This window comes from Hypanus sabinus, chromosome 19 (assembly GCF_030144855.1).
Source record: "Hypanus sabinus isolate sHypSab1 chromosome 19, sHypSab1.hap1, whole genome shotgun sequence".
Taxonomy (NCBI): Eukaryota; Metazoa; Chordata; class Chondrichthyes; order Myliobatiformes; family Dasyatidae; genus Hypanus; species Hypanus sabinus.
The window spans coordinates 18,731,279-18,755,013 of NC_082724.1; the positions used below are offsets into that span (position 1 = coordinate 18,731,279).

Below are 23,735 nucleotides of genomic sequence, written 5' to 3' on the forward strand. Positions count from 1 at the left end.
CCTAAAATATGCTCCCTGGGAAACAAACTAAAAATTGGACTTTGAAAAACCTTGCAAATATTTTTGAGGCAGGCACACGAATTGTTTGAGAAAAGTGAACACTTTACAAACACAAGAAATTCTGTGGATGCTGGAAATCCAAAGCAACACACACAAAATGCTGGAGGAACTCAGCAAGTCAGGCAGCATCAATGGAAATGAATAAACAGTCGACGTTTCGGGCAGAGCCCCTTCTTAAGCCCATTTCTTCATTTCCATAGACGCGGTCTGACCTGCTGAGTTTCTCTAGCACTTTGTGTATTTTACAAAATCTGACCGGATTGTGTTCTATGTTTCTGAGCTGCTGAATGGGCAGCAACTTTTATGCATCTCTGCTCTAACATAATTTAGTTTAAAAATTTAAAGCTTAAAAAATATACAAGATTTACCTGTGATGTAAAGTACTACAAACATTGAGTGTGTTCTTGGTAATGAAACCTCCTTGACCTCGCAGCATTCTTTATGAAAGAAATAGACCACTTTTCATTGTTGTTATAGATAACAGTTCTGTCTGTCATCTGTGTGAATCAGACATTGTGTATAGTTCTAGTTTGTACAATCACAGTCTGAAGCCTGCTAATGACAAAATCAATCTGACACTTCCACAATATAGAGCTTTATCTCAAAGCACACACAGCACATTTGCTAGTCATAACCCCACATTTTAATGACTGATGCATGCGGGAAGCCAATTTCATTTTTTTTCCCCTCTGAAAGGGATAAATGAGTATCCAGTTAATACCAATCATGAATTCAAGCCAACTAACAAAATTGATGCTACATACCCTGTTCGTGTTTTGCATATTCTGCAGTTTGAAATGCAATAATGAGCCAGTTTGTACACACACATCCTAATCTAAGAAAGTTCATTTGTGCATTTTGATGCATCTGCCATTTGAAACTGAATTTCTCCAGCCAGCTGCTGTTCTGTCCATAAACTAGTCCATCTTAATGCTGTTAAATTCTCTCAGATCTATTACAAACAATCACAGCTTTTATGCATATTTTAAGAAAACTACTGGTTATAGAGTTATACAAGCAGAAACAGTATAAATAAAATATTCATATAAAAATAGTCTTTTACAAAATATATTCTTTTAACCTATGGTTCCTTTTTCCATATGATGGGGTTTGTCTGGAGTATCAAATTCACTTTAATTCAAATGGTTTATAATTAGTTGACATTTCAAAGTGGAAAATAATCAAGTTTTTGTTTGTCGGAGTTTAAAAAGATCACATCCAGTTTGATGTTCCAGACAACTAGCAGCCAAACAGCAGAGTTACAAAAGATGCCTGCTTCTGTCAGTAAAAACCAATGGTGCAGAGCACAGAATGCTCCCGCAATTACAGCTATTAGAAATATCTCAGCAAAATCTAATATATACAGCCAAACACAACCAATTCTTGCTGCATCTAAAGAAATTATTTCACAAAGAGAGTAAACCTTTCTCTGTAGAAATGTCCCAAGTTAGGTAGAGTTCTTTTTAAATAAATTAATATTAGTTTTCCTTTTTTCTATATATATTGTTAAATATTGTCATTACTATTTATTTAATGGTGTAGTCAGTTGTTCTGTCCAAGTCACCCTACCCCCACCCCACCCTTAGTCCACCATGGTGTTCTTAATGGCTGTGAAAAAATGTGATGGAAAAGAAAAAGCTGATAAATCGGTGTCTAAGGGAAGCTGAAAACAGTAATACTTTCTGAAGCCAATCCTGTGAGATCCAGACAGGCAAGACAAGCAGAAGCTTTTCACAAATGCAGAAACTTAATCTGCATAATCCACACTCTCAGCAGAAGTTCTCATAGGGCCATTGTTGACCCTGTCCTATTTATTGTCCATATTTAAAGGTTTATGCCGCAGCCAAGCTATTGGTGAGCTCTTAACTTTTGCCACTTTCTTTTCAGATCTGGATTCATTTCGATGACTAATTGAAATAGGTTTTTAAGTATTTAAATTCTGTCTGATATATTTATGGTGATGGTAATAGGTGCTTTATTTCTTTGTAATCCAGAGGGGCCTGCGAATCTGGCAATATTAATGGACAGGGATCCTCAAGCATTTTGCATTCTAAATGAGAGCGAGACAATATTTGCAAACTCACAGCCACTTGGTTGAGATGATGTGCAAACGTAGGATTATTTCCTTTGGAGGTATGACTCCCCTCCCTATAAAAGTTTCAAATTCATTTACATGTATACACTTCTGTTCTTTCACTGCAGGTGTTGCATTTGACGTAGCAGCACCAATGGAACTTGCAATTGCACTGCCACACTCTGGAATACTGATGAGTATTGTATCCTCGTCCGCAGCACATCAAGTCGCAACTGTTATTTTGCGAAGATGTCTTGTTACACATTCGCCCTTGTGTGCCAACACTTCCAGTGACTGGATCTTCTTCGCAGTAGTTAGGAGATTTCTCAATATACACCAAGTCCGTAACCATAGGTTTCCGGTATGAAAGTGGCTTTTTAATCTTCAAGAAGACAGGCCGCTTGTTTCGGTGCGTCCTTACCGGTTCGACCTGAACCGCTTCATTGTACTTCTCTTTCAGGATGTAGCCCAGTTCCCGGAACTTGGGAAGCATTGTCCAACATGTTTTAGTGGTGCAAGATCCAGACACCCCATGGCACTTGCATTCCAATTTCATATTTTCTCCAAGGATCTGGAATGAAGCAAATACAATACACATGACCAAATGCACAATAAAAACATCAGTGACTTTTTGTACTTTCTCCAATTTACAAGAATCTCAAATGTTCCTGTTATGCAGGAAACTGGCAGGACTGATAGTATAAGTCAATGTTGTCACAGAAAACTAGATACCAGAATCAGATACCATCCTGACGAAGGGTCTCGGCCCGAAACATCGACAGTGCTTCTCCCTATAGATGCTGCCTGGCCTGCTGTGTTCCACCAGCATTTTGTGTGTGTTGTTTGAATTTCCAGCATCTGCAGATTTCCTCGTGTTTACCAGAATCAGTCAATCTTCAAGGACTCAACATTTACAATGTAGCTAAAGTATCAGAAAAGGCTGAATTGCTCTGAAAATTCAGGATGTCAGCATTAACATTAATAGACTGCTGATGAAAGTATCCTGTGCAATGATTACTTATATCTATTAGCAATTTTAGTCCAGGTTCTAGCATTTCAGATAGCTTTTTGCTAGTGTTAGTTGATGCCTTTGTTCTACTCAGGATAAAATTGATGACTCAATTACTGCTACATGTAAGCCCTAAGATGAAAATAAACATATATTGTTACGGGCAGTGAATTAGGAACTGACTCTTTTGAATTCTGGCTCTAATTAGCTGACAATTCTTTCTGACTGCAACTTACAATTCTTAAACTTATTTTGCAATAATAGGTGGCTCAATTTGGAAGCCAGGCATAGATTATGGAATAGATCATGTCAATTTAGGTCCAGTGCAGGTTTGCAATGAATACATATTCTTTCAACAAAGTACAAAGCACTAGTCGTTCGATTTGCTGTTTGCATTTATCAGTTGGATTTCAGATAAAAATCCATGCCAGCCAGCACTTTTGAAAATATTGACACAGTCCTCTGTGCATATGTTTATGTGTAAATCTTGCTGTGTGTATTCCCGCCACTGCCTGTCAGGAGTTTGTATGTTCTCCCCGTGACCACGTGTGCTTCCTCCAGGTGCTCTGGTTCCCCCCCCCCCCCGAGTCCAAAGACGTACCCATTGGTATGTCAATTAGTCACTGTAAACTGCTCCGTGATTAGGCTTGGATTAAATTGGGGGATCACTGGGCGTTGCAGCGTGAAGGTCCTGAAGGGCTTATTCCACGATGCATGTCAATAAATAAATAAATCATGTCAATCATTTGTGTACTTTTATGAGGTTGCCATGGATACAGGTGGGTGCTGTTTTTATTGAGAGCGTATCTGTACCTAGGAAACTGCAAGGGAGTCTGGCAGCAAAGCGCCTCTTCCTTCCTCTGGCACTGTTTTGTCAAATGTTTTTACTTCCTGGGTGGTGAAGGTGACGATGGAAGACAGGGAGTTGTGAGGGGGCCATTTGCTGCAAATGTCAAGTTAGCAGCAGGGTGCTGGTTCATTTTTTTTAAGGTGTGTCGTGCCAGATCTTGCCACGTATTCTACATTTGAGGGCAAATCTGCCGTGAGCAGCTTGAGCAGTGCTTCAGTGGAGGCAAATGTGCATTTAGCCAACTGCGTGCACAAGTTAAGAATCACGATTTGATTCTAATTACCTACATGCATGTTCTGGAGCACCACAGTCATGCAGCTTCAATTAAAGCAAATATGGCTTTCTTGTGCAGTGCCACAGAAGTCTAGTTGTTACATGTTGAGTCATTTCTAGCCCAAAATCATTTACTGAAGATTTTTCCACATACTGGGAATGTTTAATCCATTTCTAAGTAGGAAAAGTAAATACCTTCTCCAGCCTTGGATATTAGGTGGATGGTGAGCATAACATATTGATGTCAGTATTTATACACTCACGCATTATATCTGTGCTATCAGCAAATCAATGCATATCTTACATCAAAGTCTCATATTGTTTATTGTTCTGCAGTCTTTCCATCTTTACTAACTACTCTCCTGCCACTGTTATGGTGACATCATGTACCTCCGTTCCCAGCTCTCCTCTTCTTTTTATTCTATACTTCTCAGACTTCCCGAGTTTTGAGTTCAAGTTCATACAATGTGAAACAGGCTATTCTGCACACTAAGTCCACAGTGACCAGTGGGAACTCCTCCGCGTTAATCCCATCTTCCAGCGCTTGGCTTGTAGCCTTTTATGCTAACACAGAAGGAATAAAGGTGTAGATTGTCTTCCAAACAGGGAGTGGATACAGAAATCAGGGTCGCAAAGGGAATGGGAATCCTATTGCAGATTCCCAAGATGGTAACTTGTAGGTTGAATCAGTAGCAAAGAGGGCAAATGCATATCAGCATTCATTTTGAGAGGACTAGAATATAACAGCAAGGATATAATGTTGAGGCTTTATAACACATTAGTCAACACATCTAGAGTATTCTGAGCAGTTTTAGGCCCCTTATCTGAGAAAGGATATGCTGGCATTGGAGAGGGTCCTGAAGAAGTTTACGAGAATGATGCTGGGAATGAAAGAGTTAATATATCTGGAGGTGGCCCTGGGACTGTTCTGGCTGGAGCTTAGAAGAATGAGGGGAAGATCTCATTAAAAGCTACTGAATATTGAATCTGAATCAAGTTTAACATCACTGGCATAGAGTATGTTGTGTAACTTGTTATTTTGTGGCAACTGTACATTGAAATACATAATAATAAAACTATAAATTACAATAAGTATATACAATATAAAGAAGAAAATTAAATTAAATAAGTAGTCCAAAAAGAGAGGAATAGAAATACTGAGATAGTGTTCATGGATTCATTGTCCATTCAGAAATCTGATGGTGGACGGGAAGAAGCTTTTCCTGAAACACTGAGTGTGTGTCTTCAGGCTCCTGTACTTCCTCCTTGATGGTAGCAATGAGAAGAGGGTATGTCCTGGGTGATGGGCGTCCTTAGTGATGGATGTTGACCTTCTGAGGCATCAGCTTTTGAAAGTGTCCTGGATGCTGCGGGGGCCAGTGCCCGTGATGGACCCGGCTGAGTTCACGACTTACGGCAGCTTTTCCTGGTCGTTGTGCTGCGGCCCCTCCATATCAGACAGTGAGGCAACCAATAGAATGCTCTCCACATGCAAAACTTTGTGAGCATTCATTATATTTTAATAGATTTCCTTTAAAGATCTTTAATTGTAAAAACCTTTTATTGTTTGAATAATTTGAATAATTTTTGTCTGAGAGCTTCTAGCAACTTTGAAATCTGACTCCTCTCTGGGGTGTGGGGGCACCATCAAGGTCTTTGAATCAATTTTGTGGGAAGCAACTATTCTTACCCATTGTTACCATCAGAGTGCAAAAGGGAGGTCCTGTTGACACATAGGAAGTTAATGTAAGGAACGGAACCCTCAATTCCTCACGTGAAATAAATCATTTTCAAAATGAAAACAGTGATGAGTGTTGAGCATTGAGCATGTGTTACTCATTAATGACTGTAAACTCTAGATCAGGGGTGGGCAAACTTTTTGACTTGAGGGCCACAAAGGGTTCTAAAATTTGACAGGGGGGCCGGACTAGGAGCAGATGGACGGAGTGTTTTGGTAATACACCTCATAAGAGAAAATAAAATATCATGGGATATGTAGAAAGCATGTGCTTTAATTTCAATTGAAAATGAACAAATGCATTACAACAAAATATCTGTCTTTGAAGTCCCATGGTATTTAGCTATTTATTGAAATGACTTTTAAAACACTGAAAATTAAATGAATAAAATACAGCTTTTTTTTAATAGTAACAGTTATTATTTTAAAGCACTGAAAATTCTGTTATCCTTCAAGATATTATCATCATCACTCTCCTCCTGACTGTCTTTATTTCAAAAATGGTAGGAGATGCAGGTCTACTTGTCCTGCTCCTTCTTATTCAATTGTCCCCGTGCCAAAACTCAACGACGACCCGCACAATGGCAGAACAGTGAGAGCGCGCCAATATGCGGAGCTCTGTGCTCGCAAATCCCCGCAGGCTATCTCCCTTAGCCGGAAAGCTGGCTAATTGTGAGCCGGTTCGGATGTGCCAGGAAATGGGTCGCCACAAGCTCACAAAGTAAAGCGCAAATGTGGAGTAATACGCTGCACCTCAACAAAGGTCAATGTATATAGAGTGCGTCATCTATTGGGAAAACGCCAGAATTGCGGGGAAAAAACGTTAACAAGGTTTATTAATATAATTTCATCAAGTTCTGCGGGCCGGATTAAAAAACTTAACGGGCCGCATATGGCCTGCGGGCCGTAGTTTGCCCATGCCTGCTCTAGATCAATATGTTTCTGCCTATCTCCAACGCTGTCATCGACGGACTCCTTTGGAATTATTTATGTTCAGCTACTATTAGTCTCAGACTTGCTAATTAGTGGATGCAATGTGTCATTCTGCTTTTGCAGAGATCCACACAGAGTCAAGCCACTATCTTACTGGGATTCCCCAGCATTGCACTAAGGGATTGCCTCTATAATCCTACATCAGGTTCCATTCAATTCAATTCAGGTTCAGTTTTAGGGAGTTTGTGAATGAGGATGAATAATGTGCAGAATCTGCAATCTATTAAATGAAGACAGTTAGCATATGCATACTTTTTCCTCAGCGAAACCTTCTCCCAGTACTTTCAGGTTGGAGCTCCGCACTGCATCCTTACCGTTGCACACCTAGTGTTGAAAGCGATGATGTGGACAGCTTTCATCCTCATTTTCCTGAACCTGTTACTTCTCCCGTCCACTCCCAGCTTCTCCACTGGTTGTACGTCATCAGGCAAGGATTGTCTGAAGACGTTGGCTGCACTGGCTAGTTAAATTTTGGAATAAGTAAAGGGTAATCATAAAGCAGGGTATTAAGGCTAGTGGATACGAAAGCAAATCCCCACAATCATGGAAACAGCATAATCTCATATTGAGGAGGCCAGTAGCGATCTTCATCAAGCTCCTTGTGGTGGTGGCATTTTCAATATCACTCATTTGTGGATGTCATAGAGGAAAATATTTCTCCTAATCCCCAAACTCGCCGAGTGCTTGAGCAGTATAACTTTTGAAGTGTGAGAACTGTGGCTACCTTAGAATAAAGGAGCCAAAGCATGTGAATCGATCATGAGGATGTCACTCTGGTCAGCCACAACCTGCATATTGAATAAGTGTATTCCTCGCAGTTGTTAAGGGAGCATGGTTTAATCAGTGATTGCTGTACATTGCAAAAGCACTGATACTGACAAGTCCCTTACCTGCTCCAGCTCTCTGGTTTAGCCTCTCGTCCAAAATAAAGGGATCTGAAATCCTCTCTTCTTGATACCTCCTTTATTCTCATTTCTGCATTTAGAAAATACTTGCCATGGTTATTTCCCTGATGTTATCACTCTTACGGCTGAAAGATTGAAGTCATTAGAGGAACCACGGGATATGAGGCACTGGGGCCACATGAAAGAAGATGTGACCTCCTTAAAAAAATGGCTGGCAGAAGTCAGTGAAATTGAGCATAGATCAGAATCAGCGGCCAGGACTGATCCAGAAAGTGATAGTGTTTTTGGCTTCACCTGTCAGAACAGAGCCAACTCTTAGGTGAACCTTTATCTGAGGAAACAAAACCACAGATCTCAAGGGGGATGGACTTGTTGGAGCAAAGTCTGCACAGACATTGCCTCTCAAATAAACTACATCTTGGCATGCGTCCATGCAGATCCTGGTTAGATAAGACCTTCCTGACAAGTCCTTGCGCACTACCTTCCATGTTGTTCCAGAGCCTGATATCCTGTGGTACTTCTAAGTCTCCCAGCATTGAGAGTAGTGACACAGGGAGATGACCATGGCAAATATTCTCTAAAAGCAGAAATGGGAATAAGGGAAGGCTCAGTATTAAGAGCAGGCAGCCTCCAGAATGCCAAGAAGCAAATGAATGTGAATGTGTCTTTAACGGAGCACAGGGAAAAATCATGAGTAAAAGCGGGTTAGTCTGTGAATGACAATGGTAGCCTTTTTTTAAAGATCAATGTGGCTCAACATCTTGCTGGAAAGTGAAGTTATTGTTGTCACAATTTAGTGGAAGCTTGTCAACTTCACTAAAGCAATCTAATCTACATAAAACCTTTTTCCAACTGCATGACACTTCATTTTCTCCAGGACTGTGTGACTGAATATTATAGGCTTCAGCTTTTTGCTCACAACTTGCATTCTCATCTATCCATTTGAATGCGTAACATTAGGTCCCTTTATCTCAGCTGTTAATGTAGACTCAATGGCTGAGCCTGAGCACCAGTTGCTGAGTCATCCCACCCGTTAGTTTCTCAACTTGAAAATGACCCATTTACTCCCTGGAACACACACAAAATGCTGGAGGGACTCAGCAGGCCAGGCAGCATCTATGGAAAAAAAGTACAGTCGACGTTTTGGGCTGAACCGTCGCCTGAACTTTTTTTTACCATAGATGCTGCCTGGCCCGCTGAGTTCCTCCAGCATTTTCATGTGTGGTGCTTGAATTTCCAGCATCTGCAGATTTTCTCTTGTTTGGCATTTATTTCCTGGACCTTTTTTTTTGTCCACTGATCCACTTTAATCTACCCTGCCTCTAATTTCCCATTTCCCCTCTCGTTTCTCAAATAGGTATGTCACATTTACTGCTTTCCCATCAGCTGGGACTTCTCCAATTCTAAGGAACTGGGAAGATGACAAGCAGTGCAGCACCATCTCGTGTGCCACCTGCTTTGGAATCCCCCAGGGTCCAAAGGTCCTCAACATCTCTTCATCTCCTCGCCCACCATATCCTCCTTCTGACACTATAACAGTCTTGTGACAAGCTGTTGTAATGCTCAATAACGTATCTGTGTACAGAATATATGTCCGTCACTCTCTGTCACATGCTGAACTCCAGTCATATCTACAGTGTCCTTTAATATTTTACTGTTATCTAATAAACTTTATTTTTTTCTTGAAATTTACTATAATTCCCTTCATTTTTTCTTAAGTATGATTTTTCCTAACTCATTACAAATAGTCTGTATAATGACTATTTACTAAATTATGCCAGGCTTAAAATCATTTAAAGCAGTTTTATGTTATTTATTGCCAATGTCATTTACAGCACTATTATTAATTACCTTACTATTTTAGTACTTTTACCACAGCTTTTGATATAATTTGCAGCAACGTTACCATCATTTGCTGATATTGTAGTGTTTTCTGTGGATTCATCGTTTGCTGTGGGTTCCGGTCACTGCACTTTCAATATCTTCTGTGATTTTACCATCATTTATTGCAGGTTAACTATTACTTATTTGAAATTAGAATTGCCCACGATGGTTTTGCCACACAAGTATCATCTTTTACTTTAGCCATGCTTGCACACGGTGATTCTCCCATTATTTACTGAAAGGTGCTCTTTATTTATTAAGCCTCGATTGAGTTCAGCACCCCCTTTAATATCCATAACTTTTTCAGCTCATTCATGGAGAAAAAGAGCATTACTGAAGACATTAATATTTAGATCATGATAACAGAGCAGAATTAGGCCATTTGGCCTTCAAGTCTGCTCCACCATTTCTTCATGGCTGATCCAGTTTCCCTCTCAGCCCCAATCTCCTTCCTTCTCCCCGTATCCATTCATGTCCTGACCAATCAAGAATCTATCAACCTCTGCCTTAAATATACCCAATGACTTGGCATAAGCAGCCCCAATTTTTTTCTGAAGTGCTCCATCACTGACAAAGATATTTCCAATGACAAGAAACTCTGTTTGGAATTCTTCTTCTACCTCTTCTTCATTCCTCTTTCTAACCCATCTCTTCAGAAAAGTCTTTGATTGCTTGGCTTAATGACTTTTTCAATGGTTTATCATCAGTTGTTAGAACAATAGTATGCCCGTGCTTGGTGTTTTGGGTCACTTTGTAAGTAGAAATTGCTGTTTCTGAGGATAAAACCAGTTTTTAGATCCTGGCATTGAATGTCTTACAGCCATTTATTTTCAACATCATCTCTCCTTCTAAATTCCCTTTCTAGAATACAAACAACAGCCATTTTTGAAAATGAACCTTGGGGTTCCAAACTACCTCTCCCATCTGTGCCTCCTATCTCCCTGTTAAACACTGCTAGCTGAGTATTCATAATCCCCTGAGTCCAGTATCAGGGCCCCAACATCAAAGGAGTATCATTTTCACCAATGGTCCCGTAACTCTCCTATTTCCCACACCTTCCTCATAACTCCCTACTTTATCAAATTTTTTGGATCCCTCCCCTCCCAGTGCTCTGACATATTATCACTCCACCTCATCCTCTGCCACTCCATACTCCTACTTGCTTATAATATGGAACAATTTCACCAAGCAACACTTTTGTAAGTACTATAGCATTGTGTCACATTGTAAAGCATTCTTTTGACATTTATTAATGCATGATTGACTGTCTGATTGGTTGTGGGGCATAATTCCTGAAATAAGACCATAAGATATAGGAGCAGAATTGTGCCATTCGGTCCATCATGTCTGCTCCACCATTTCGTTATGGCTGATCCATTTTTCCTCTCAGCCCCAATCTCCTGCCTTTCCCTTGTATCCGCTCATCCCCTGACTAATCAAAAACCTAGCAAACTCTTCTTAAATATGCATAGACTTGACCTCCACAGCTGCCTATGGCAATGAATTCCACAGATTCACCACTATCTGGCTATAGAAGTCCCTCATCTCCATCCTAATTGGACATCCTCTGGTCTTATACTCCCCCACCATAGGAAACATCCTTTCTATTGAGGCCGCCCCTGCCATTCTCCTGAATTCATTCGAGCACAGGCCCAGAGCCTACAATCATACAAAATTAGAATCCTAATTGGAGAGGAAAATTGAAACCTAGTATCTCTTACTTACTTGTAGAAGGTATTTCTAAAAGTATTGCCAATATCCTCATATGTTGCAAAACTATTGCCACAAACCAATGACCTTAATAATACAAAGGATCGCTAAGCAACCAATAGCAACATACTCTGAAAGGACAACATTATGGAAAATCCTCTGATGCAAGAATTATTGTCAATGTCATTATAAAACACAACTAAAGTATAAAAATGGCAAAGACAAACAATAATGTCATTCTGGTTTCTTTTAATTGTACCTTGTACTTTATAAGCCAATCAGAAAACCTCAGCTCAGGAAGAGGCAGGAAGTCAGCTCTTTAACCACCTCCCCTCCATCAAGTAAGATTCTTTCTCTGCTTGTCATTTGAGACAGGAATTTAGTCCCAAACTTGCTCCCATTTAGACAAAACAATTACCCATCTGCTATGTATATACAGCTGCGCACAAGATGAAACTTACCCACATCAATAGTGAGAAAGGTAAGCACGATAAAAATGAATGTATCCCTCATCTCTTCTGCCTCGTCCAGGTGCAGTCCATCCATATTCATGCACAATAATTCAGGGGCCTCAATATTTTTTTAAAAATTCCTATGAATTGGTAAAAATCCATGGATACAACTAAAGCAACAGCAATTTCTCAGCAACATCTCATGTAGATATTTACCTTTCCGAGCAGAAAACACCTACGCACTTCATAGGTGGGGGGTGAGGGGGTGGAGGAATGAAGACTGAGTTGAACAAGAAGATATTAGAAAATTAGAAGAGATGACAGAAGTTCTATCAAAGAAAAATTGTCAAGATGACAACGGTGGGTTGATGTGGGAGGCGTTAGAAAGGATATTTGGTCGTGGAGGCGAGATAGCTAAGAAATGGCTACCTGTCTTGGCACAAAGAGAGAAGGATAGGTACCATACTAGAGTTAAAAGGAATGGAAAGCTCATGCTCCTCTAGATATAAAGATTGTGTTCCAGAGATTTTGGGGAATGAGGCAATGGAAGGACAATAATTAGAATTTGAGATCAAGGCTAGAGAGGATAAAAGACCTATATAGAGTAGATCAGCAAGAACAGGCTAATATGTGAACAACATAACTGGGCAAGAATACAGATTAATGAGGATAAAAGCATCTTATAGAGATGGAAATAATCAGTCTTTAGGATGGGGAGGACAATGAGGTCAGAACATTAGTTCAGAATCTAATGTAACAGCAAGGAAATGAAAGGAAAGTTTGGATAATTATGCTCAAAGTTGAAAGATGAGGTAATCAGGAAAGTCGTCGTTCTCTTATTATTACAGTCGCCTCCGAGAAAGAGCAGATTGATCAGAGATTATAGATTTAGGAGGACAGAGAGAGACAGTTCCCTCTTGCCAGGGTTCATCAAAGTTTCTTTTTTTAATATCTAACTTTAATAAGACTAAGGGTTGGAAATCTGATTGAAGAAATTCCAAAGGAATAGTGAAAGAGGCTGAATGAATCTCAGAGACAGTTTGTTTAAGAATTACAAATTGGACAGCGAGATTGTAGATGGATATTTTTAAGGACACAGTACCTGTGTATTTTAGGAACAAAGGAATAACTGTATTTTTAATACTGCTGGCTATTGTGATATCTAGGACAAGAGGTTGTGTAATTAACATGTTAGTGAAAATCACAGGCCAAAATACTTCAAATTTCAGACATCATCATCAGGAATCAATATGAATAATTACCATATGAGATAGGAAATCAGAGCACACTATTTCCTTAACAGTCCATTCTTCATTTGACATCCTGTAAAGTCATCCCATTCTACATAATGTTATCCGACTATGAAAGTATTCTTCAAGTTCATAAACTTTATTGAAGTTGTTTCTTGCCTCTACTAGCCTTCTCTTCTGTCTTGTTAGCTCTTAGTTAGCAGCACCAAGAAAGACATCAATAAAAATGATTGCCTCCAAAGCCTAAAGATGCCCAACAGACAGATCTTCACCTTCTGTACAATATCCAACATCACATTGTACAGAACGCAGAAAACCTGGCAGAAACTTGAATGGCCAGAAGCTACTGAATATTGACAGAGAAATAGACGAGATGCAGAAGCTGCTCATTAGTGAATGATGCAGCAGAATCCAAGAAGGCAACCAAGCTCATATATATATCATAAAACCCTGTCAATCTTGGCTAACTGGATTCTGAAGGGGTAGATGCAATGGGTCACATGCAGTATAAACGTACCACACAATTCTGATCAATTGCAGACACCATAAGGCCCAGAGCCAGTTTCTTGCCTGGATGGGTAAAATGTCCAGGGGCCCACAATCTTCTACCATCAGCAAAATACCAGCATTGCATCCAAACAAATATATGGCTGGAGTGTACAAAAGTCTAAACATTTATCCTTAACCCTGTCTTAAAGCATTGATTTCTATAATGTATTTGGATGAATAGGGGTTTCAGGATGAATACATTAATTTAGCACTATTAGATTTCATAAAATAAATACGGACATATGGATTATAGACCCAAGTATACCAGAGATGAAAGTAACACTGAAGAAACAACTTTCCCATCAAAGCAGCATGTTATAATTTTCCATGTGGTCATCCTCGTAAACTCCTTGTAAATTGGGGTATTTTTAACAAATTAGGATTAAAGTATGTTACTGTAACTTGTTGTAGCTTCAGGGCAAAATTACCGTGGATCCATTGTTGTATTTTCTCACAGTTACATTAAACAGTTTGAGTTGAGAGTTAGGGGGCAAAAATTTAAGGGTAACACAAGGGGGAATTTCTTTACTCAGAGAGTGGTAGCTGTGTGGAATGAGCTTCCAGTAGAGTGGTAGAGGCAGATTCGATATTGTCATTTAAAATAAAATTGGATAGGTATATGGACAGGAAAGGAATGGAGAGTTATGGACTGACTGCAGGTAGGTGTGACTAGGTGAGAGTAAACATTCGGCATGGACTAGAAGGGCCGAGATGGCCTGTTTCCATGCTGTAATTGTTATATGGTTATAAACATGGAAACAGATGAGGGAGATAAATTCTTTCATAGATTTCTTTCACCTTTGGAATGCTATGCTCTCCAAATCACAACATCTAAGTGTTCTGACTGTTCTAACTATTTTTCTTTCATTATCCTTCCCTCTCTGTATATCCAACATTCTTAATTTGCATAGGTTTTTCCTAACTTTTTGTAACCATTGTACGCATGGCCCATAGACAGCACACTTCATTTATTTTGAAATAATTCTGCAATCTAATTACTGCAGTTGTAGTAAGTACATTTTAGAAAGCTCAGTGTTTTGCTTTCTTTAAAGGCTAGACTTTAGTTTTTTTTCTCATCTTTTCTTTCTATGTAACAGCACGGCAGAAGTACCATCGCTATCACTTTCTCATGGATTAAGGGTGGCCAATGAATGCTCCCCTGCCAGAAACACGCTGATGAGACAAGTCAGCTTCATGGCCCTAGTCTGTGTGTCATGTTCATGGTTTGAATGATTCCCCTGCATCTCAATGATTCAAACTGAATGTGGGATTCAGAGTGCAGCCTGACCAGAGATTACTCCAGTGGACAAACTCAGAATTAATCTCTGCTAAATTGGAACAAGAACTCAGCATTCCAATTATTTGTTGATACAATGACTATGTGCTAAATTAATCATCAATCCAAGGTTGTGTCCTCCCTTCTAGCTAGCTCATTTGAATATGAATGCACTTTAATTATTCGCATGCCATGAAAGATTTTGACACTTGTATCTGTTTAATTTCTTTTGCTATTTGACTGAATCTTTAATTATTTTTCAATGTTTTGCATCATCAAGTAATCATGAGCTTTCCAGTTTAGTTTCACCTGTTAAATTAATGAGCTAACATTATATTTTAGTGAGATTTGGAATAGCAGGGGCTTATTTCATTTTATCTTCCCTTCATCAATATCAGTTCACTAACTATACTTATTATTTCAGTCATTTCCTGAACAAAGTTTTGCCTTAAGTTGAATAATTGTCATACAAAACTGTACTGAAGATATTAGGACTTAAACATTTTTTGCAGTGTATATTTGGTATGTCATTTCCTCAAAAACAATACTGTTTGAAAAGCAAGTATCATTAGGTTGAACAAGTTAGGTCTTTATTCTTTGAAGCGTAGAAGGTTGAGGGGAGACTTGATAGAGGTATTGAAAATTATGAGGGGGATAGATAGAGTTGACGTGGATAGGCTTTTTCCATTGAGAGTAGGGGAGATTCAAACAAGAGGACATGAATTGAGAGTTAAGGGGCAAAAGTTTAGGGGTAACATGAGGGGGAATTTCTTCACTCAGAGAGTGGTAGCTATGTGGAACGAGCTTCCAGTAGAAGTGGTAGAGGCAGGTTTGATTTTGTCATTTAGAAAATTTGGATAGGTATATGGATAGGAAAGGAATGGAGGGTTATGGGCTGAGTACAGGTAGGTGTGACTAGGTGAGAGTAAGCGTTTGGCACAGACTAGAAGGGCCAAGATGGCCTGTATCCATGCTGTAATTATTATATGGTTATATGGTTATTACTGTTGTGATATTGAAGTAGATTTGGAAGCAAATTATGTGATCAAAGAAAGGTGAGACCATAGCTCCTTAAGCCTCTCACAACTTAATTTTAACTATTTTAAGGTGAAAATGTTGAAATAATGGGTTATGATATACTTAGTTAGAAATCATGATTGTTATGGCTGAGGATATGGAATGATGGATAAACATTTTTTTCTTTGATCTAATATTAAGTAACATGCTATCAATTGCCAAAGTAACTACCTTGAATTTTTGTAAGGTGTTTGCTCTCAAATATCACACTTATAAGTTATGTGACTTTTATATATTCAACATGTTTACATACCAATTCATCAAAGTTCCACTTGTATTATATATCACTGTGATGAAATGAAAGTCACTGCTAATTCCTCCCACTCCCAAATATGAAATTATTGTTGATTTTTCTTCTCTGATGATGGTAGTATATATGAAGATTGCATGAAATTTGCATTACTATATACTTACAAAGTAATAACTACTTAGTCTAAAATGTATTTTGACATAAAATTTTCTTTTTAATCTGTGAATCGGCACTTTATTTAAAGAATTATTATTTCAGTACCTTGAGTATGAATGCCTACAAGCCCAGTACAAGACAAAGGCACCACTGGTATGAGTGGCCGTTGGTATTTATACGTTTCTCAGACTGGTGAAACACAAGGAATAAAGGATTGTAAAGCCAACTGCTGTCAGTGAAGAGCAACCACATTACTTGGCATCACTCTACCTTCTCAGCTTGGTTGCCAGCCTAATGCCATCTGGAGAAATTATACTGATTTGTAAGCAATGTTTGAAGTAGTAACAGGCACTCCATATCCAGTCACCCCACCCAAACCTAATAACGCAAATCTGACAACATTGTGGAATTTCAAAGAACAGAAACTACCTTAGAAGTTCAACTCCTAAGTACTTTTTTTGTAATCTAAGATAAAAATCATTACACTACACATATATGATGATATGTTATCTTCATCTTAAAATACTTTCTATCCTATGCTATCTATGTTACAACAAGGAAATATAATAATAAGTATCGAAAAATATCCACAGCAACTTCAGGTTATCCGCAATGCATTCAGTAATAAATCATCTTTAACGTTGTCTTTGCCCTGTATGATTGGTTGTAATTAATTATGCCATCCACTCCTTGAAGCACAAGGAACAGATGTGTACCAGAATTCCAAACTACAGTAAAAGGTATTTTTTAAAATGGCACTATGTGTATCAATTTAGTAAAAAGTGTTTACTTTGGATAATGGGGCTTTGCATATGCTATGTCATTAATTGTGATATTTGGGAGATACCAAAATTCTGTAACCAATTATTTCACTACTTAATTAATTCTTATAAATCAGTCATTTAGATATTTATTTTATTATTTTGAGGTACAGCACAGAGCAGGCCCCTCCAGCCAATGAGCCACATTGCCTAGCAACCCACCTATTGAACCCTAGGCTAATCACAGGACTATTTACAATGACCAATTAACCTACTAACTGGTACATCTTTGGAATGTGGGAGGAAACCGGAGCACCCGGAGGAAACCCATGTGCTCACCGATAGATGTACAAACTTCTTACAGAGCAAGGCAGAACTGAACTCTGAATTCCGAAACCCCAAGCTGTTACAGTGCCGCGCTACCCACTACACCACCGTGGCACCCTAACAAAGCAAACGCCGTAGAGTAACGATGTCCATTTAAGGTGGACGGCTATCATTCTTACCTTTCGCCCTGCCTCATTGTTGTGCAGGTTCATAAGTGTCCTGGCGTTCTGCTTGATTTCTCTTGCATCTACAAAGACTTTGGAGAATCCTATTCCATATCTGATGTCTGCAGAGCAGCCTCCCCATTTCCAGCCTTCTTCCTGATTGTAGTGACCCTGCTTTTCTTTATCACAGCCACAGTCACTCAGGTTCCCCTGGGTGCATGCTGCAGTGATTGCATGAGCAACTCCAGCAGCAATAATAGCATAAGTGAAGGCTGCTTCTCTGCTTCCTGAAATCAAGAGATTGGGTACAATTATTAACTTGCTAATAGACCTGTGATAATAATAATAGCATTTTAATTTTTACATTCAGATTGTACAGTAATATAATGTGCCAAGTTTTACTCTATGAAATAAAACTTGGCAGAGGAGAAATCATTAAACCTCCATAAATATATCAAATTAAAATCACAGTTTGCTTGATGTCTGCTGAATTCAAACTGACTTAATAAGTTATGTGATATTGCACATAATGCAGAACAATTTTGCATTTATCAAAGTAATTAAAGAACTTTAATTATGCTAGTGGCAAATGGTTTCAAGAAACTGACATTTATTTCATGTCTAAAATGGATTCAGGATTATATTTTTGCCTTAGCTTTATGGTTATTGCATATGCATTAGGCAGAGAGTATACAGTCCAATTCGATAGGCTATGTCTGGCATTGACACTACTTTGCAAAATTCTTAGGCACATATATACAGCTAGGGTAATTTTATGTATTGCACTGTACTGCCGTCACAAAAATAAATGTCATAACATAAGTGAGTGATGATAAACCTGATTCTGATATGGGTTTCCGTACTGAGAGCAGGAAGGGGGCAGGGAGAGGGGAATCACAGTTGGGAAAAGGGGAAGGGAGAGGAGGGGAGGGAGTGGGAAGCAGCACAAAGACATTCTGTAATGATCAATAAACCAATTGTTTGGAATTAAATTATCAAATTACCTTGCCTAGTGTCTCAGGGCTAAGTGTATCTGCACACATATCCCCCTCCTCCATCCCTGGCACTCCTTCTCTGCCGCATGTCCCACCCCCCTTCCAGGGCACTAGACTCTCGCCACTCCCATCATCTTTAGCTCTTGTAAACTTGCTCTTCATTCTGCATTGACAAATTCAGTACTGAGCAAAAGTCTTTGGCACACATATATAGGCTAGGGTGCCCAAGACCTCTGCACAGTACTATATCTCCCTGTCAACCATGGCTTCTTACATTTACTGCATCTTCCTTCTGTAAAGATCTCTTTTCTGATCTTCTAAAGGTCACGTTCTACAGCCTTATACCCTTGGCACATTAGATGGGTTACACATTTATCAACAAAGTTCTAATGTCACGGTGTGGCCTCGATTACTGACTTCAGACTCGGTTGGCACAAATGTATTTTATCCACATACTTCACATCTCAATAAAATTCTAAAGGCATGAATTCTAGAAGGAATGTCAGAGATGACAGAACCGGATTTAGGAGGAAGCTGGGGGGGTGTCTCGGAAGTCTTCCCCAGAGCAATAACCTCTGTGGTTAGTGTTGTATAATGCCGCAGGATCTGAATGATTGGAAAATATTTCTCTGTTGTGTTATTGTTCGTGCCACTACCTTTTCTACATTCTGAATGAATTCCATCTTCAGTAGGAAATAACTATGAGCAATGGTACACTTTGCTGCTTTGCTGTTTGAACCGATGCCAATGAGATCAGAAACATTTGCACAGATGCATAAAATGTATGGGGATAAAATAGATATATAGGAACCGGCCAAGTGATTTACAACTGTACTCTTGATTTGGCAAATTAAAATACAAGATAAGTCATGCAAACTGAAATAATGGCTGCCGGATGATGGCTTGCTCAGTTGAATAGGTTAAGGACAGTAGCAAATGTTATACCTTGACTTCTTTGAAGTCAAATTTGATAAGTTCAGTGCATTTTGAACCCAAAAGTCAATAATCACCAGGTGTTTCAAAGAACAAATATTCTGTTACTGTGGAGAACTCTGAAGTCTGACAATGATTTTAATAAACTGCCCCAGCGAAAATGACTGATAACCTGTGTGTGCTGTAACCAAGAAACAACTGAGTTCTGTTGAATCACAGCCAAGGATAGGGGAGTAGGCCTGCTGTTTGAATGAACTTGGTTAAAGTGACTGAAGAAAGAGGCACTATTTATGGACCATCAAAGCAACTTAGATGTTCACCTGTAGGATGTAAACTTGGAAATAAGCTTTCCATTGTTTTGATTTCACAAAACCCAGAATGGGATCCCACAAAATGCAGGAATGTGTGATTTCCTATCAAAAAGAGAACAACGGCAAGTTAACGCTTTGCCAGTTCCTCTGCTGGTCACTTGAACAGAAGAAAATCTGCAACGCTTTAAAACCAAAGCAACACGCACAAAAGTGCTGGCTGAACTCGGCGGGCCAGGCCGTAGGTCTCGGGCGAAACTCTCTTCCCGGGGTCCCGCTGAGTCCCTCCAGAACTGTGTGCGTGTTGCACTTGAACAGACACTGTTACAGTGACAATTACATATCTGTGGGTCCAGGCTTGTTCAAATTTGTAATAAACTGAAATGATGATGTTTTGCTCAAAATTCTAAATGCAATTTATTTTTTCTCTCTGTTTCCCTCAGACTTTAGATTGGGGTTCCTTGACCGGCTCCGGGTATCAAAATTGACCGAAGTAACGAAAGTGGTGAGATATTTTTTCAGGAGTCTTGTCTGTGTATTTGACACAAGTTCTATTCACACGACAATGGTCTTATATCAGACAGTGACTGATTGATTCAATGGCTGATTTTACATATCGTAACGTACCCACTCTGAGCTCCTTGCCAAAGACGGTTCTTTCGCCAAGTGCAGAGCAGTTCCAGCGACCATATCGGAACTGGAATTGACACTCGTTGATCCCCATCTGAGCCCCTTCTCCAATTACGATGATGGCATCGGGGCGACTCTGACAGATCGCCCGCTGACGGGGCGCCAATCCCGGAATCTTGCTGCAGATAATGTTCGCTCCCAGCGCCACCACCGATGAAAATCCGCTGTGGCAAATATGAGCACACATTTAATGACAAAGCAACACGGCAGATATTTATTAACTCCAGACACCTATTCCAGATCACAAATACAACAGAATCTTTCAAAACCCTTGGCATTTTCCCGGTATATTTGCATAATGTCATTGTAAAGTTCCCCCCCCCCCCCATTTTCATTGGTTCCTGTAGATTTGGATAGCACACAGTGTCTGATCGCGATCTAAACTGAACTTCGCAAGAATTAGATAATTCCGGGCAGCGCGAATATTGACTTTCAAATCCACCTTTCTAACCTCTTGTTCCCACAACAGGGCTTGTTAGGATTTAACCGGCCATGTTCTGGAGAAATTGAACTTGGGTCTGTAGCCGAAACTAGCGTACCTTGGAGTGCCCATTCATTTTTGGAATGGTAACTGTGCCGACACTCAATCAAAGGGCGAACCAATGCAATCACAGAGATTATGGAAAGTGTGTACAAAAATATACTGAAATGTACATTCTCTGATAACATAGCCGTATACTAAAGGCACCTTAGATAGCCCACCGAACACCAAGAAGTTAAGACCTGCAACATGGTTGAAAATAACCTGACTCACCACCATACAAATGAAACTTTAAAACGTTCCTAGGTACCTGTCAACGTATTGAATGTAAAACAAGTTGTTGATTAATTGGTACAGGCCAGTTGATTGTACTGGGACAGTTGTGATATTTGTTTGATATATTCACTCTTTAACCCTTACTTAAGCAAATAGTTTTTGGAGTCTGCGCCGCTCGAGGAGCGCAGATGAACCCCATGAAGAAAGTGGTTTGCTTCAGTCTGGGTGGCAGAAGATTCTCATCTGCAGGTACTGATTGAACAATGGCACCGGCAGCTGTGGAAACGACCGCCAGCCCCCTGTCCTGCCGCTGGCACCGGGTCTCAGTGGTGGTTCAGCCACCAGCGGAAACGAGAACTTTAGCAAAGCCACAGCCTTTCCTGGTTATCTATGACCATGAGCATTAATGTATTCCAGAAAGGCGAGGGATCCCGCCAGCTATTCCAACTTTATTGTGCTTGCGATTTCTCCTTTCTAATACATCATATAAACTAGAACACCTTAAAAGAAGTTTGAGCCCAGAATGGAATCTGGGACACGGTACACAGTGTACTGGTCTATTTTGACCTTCTGTAGTACAAAATGATAAGGTTTTGTCCTTCGGCAGTTCAACAACACAGGGGTCCATCGGTTTTTACTGCTGCATTTTAGCGCTTAATTTATATGTAGATTTGCACAAATATGATTTCATTCATTTAAAATGGAATGGGCACCCTCCCCCTCGCCGCCCATTCTCCGCCACATTCACTTGCAGTTTACGAGCATTAGGCAAGCGAAACTCTGCCTGATAATGTTAAGGAGTTAACCATCCCAATCACATTGCAGACATTGTTATTATAAACAAACAGGCAAAGCTCGCCGTGAAAACCACTGACACGTCTGGGCGAGGCAAACTTTCACCGAAAGCCACTTACCCTATTTTAAGATACACGATTCCCACGCAGAGGAAAATGTGAAAGAGCCAGCGCCTGGTTTTTCGGTTCATGTCTGAGGAGTATTTCAGTGCGGTGGGCTGCGATTCCTCTCGTGCTGATTGGAGTCCGGGTAGAGACAGTCCAAGGTATTCAGAGACAAGCCAACCCTCGTGAACTCAGTCACAGTGCAAAGTAAAAAAACGCCGTAAATTGTAAATCCCAGTGGAGAATTGATATCCCGCACTCTTTCTTTTCGTTACAGATTATCCATCATCTGTATGCATGTCACACGTTTCCAAATTGAAATGGGAGGCTGGGTTAGAGATCGCAGGCGTTCGCCACAATGAGACCTGGATCTTCCCCCGGGTTCTATATATCTATCTAATCTATTTGGGCGTGTTCGTTGGGTAAACGCAGCAGACCCACAAAATACCTTTTGATTAGACACACACACCTTTTTTTTCGGGTGGGGAGGGGGGGGTGAGGGATTTGCCAACGAAGGTCGTGCGGAATTCTAATAAGTTTCCATTTATTTTTAAAAACGAAACTAAGTGTAAACAAGACTCAATGAATTTCCTCCTGATTATTCTGCACTCATAATTTAGATAAGATTGGGAACTTAACATGAACTCTTTGTTTTGATGATTTGGGTCGGACAGTCGGACCTGGGCAATAATAAGATACTTTCATGCATCGTGCACGCCATTGAGCGCTGGTGTGGTGATCTGTCAGCTTTATCTCTCTTTTCGAAGAGAGCTTTCCCCTAGATAAACAACCATTGACTACTTATCACATGGATTTTATAGTTGTTTGCCGCAAGATCTTAGTGCTACCGAGGAGGAGTTTATGAAGTAAAGATTTCCTCATACTGTGTGATTTTCAAAGAAGGGGGACTGAGGCATTTGTGTGGCTGAACCGCCCCGCACGCCGCCCTCTAACTCCGAGTTGAGTCTTTTCTTTTATAGTTTTCTAAATCCCCTCCCCCAACCTCACTTCACATTTTGGGCCTGGATTAATAAATTGCCCCTCTACATTTCTGTCACCCAGCCGGTAATGCTCTTACAAATATTGTCCGCCTGAATGGACTGATCACTCATTCAACAGCCAGGCAAACTGTACGCGGAGCTGTCATGAAGGACAGTCTGGAAGATGGTGACCGCCATATAAGTTTAAAAAGCACGAAGTGCCCTGAATAGGAAAGGGCTCGAACTGCTGGGCAGCAATTCAACCCAGTTCAAACGCCCAAAGAATTCGGTTGTTTTGGACCAATTATCCCATTCAAGTTCATCAGACAAAATAAAATATACTTAATCTGTTCCATAATCGGGACTCTTGGCAATCAAACTGACTACAGTTGAGGGCGAAATGTTTACAGAAATT

General features: G+C 39.9%; 1 protein-coding gene across 1 annotated transcript; it reads right to left on the reverse strand.

The window, feature by feature from the left end:
• Positions 1 to 370: 370 nt before the first annotated feature.
• wnt7aa (wingless-type MMTV integration site family, member 7Aa) lies at positions 371 to 22,522 on the reverse strand. The gene is made up of 4 exons (XM_059944109.1): positions 22,356 to 22,522; positions 20,622 to 20,848; positions 17,774 to 18,045; positions 371 to 2,705 (listed from the first exon to the last, which is right to left on the reverse strand). Exons 1-4 carry the CDS (start codon positions 22,424 to 22,426, stop codon positions 2,226 to 2,228), a joined length of 1,050 nt encoding a protein of 349 aa, XP_059800092.1. The 5' UTR covers positions 22,427 to 22,522; the 3' UTR covers positions 371 to 2,225.
• Between the last annotated feature and the right edge of the window lie 1,213 nt (positions 22,523 to 23,735).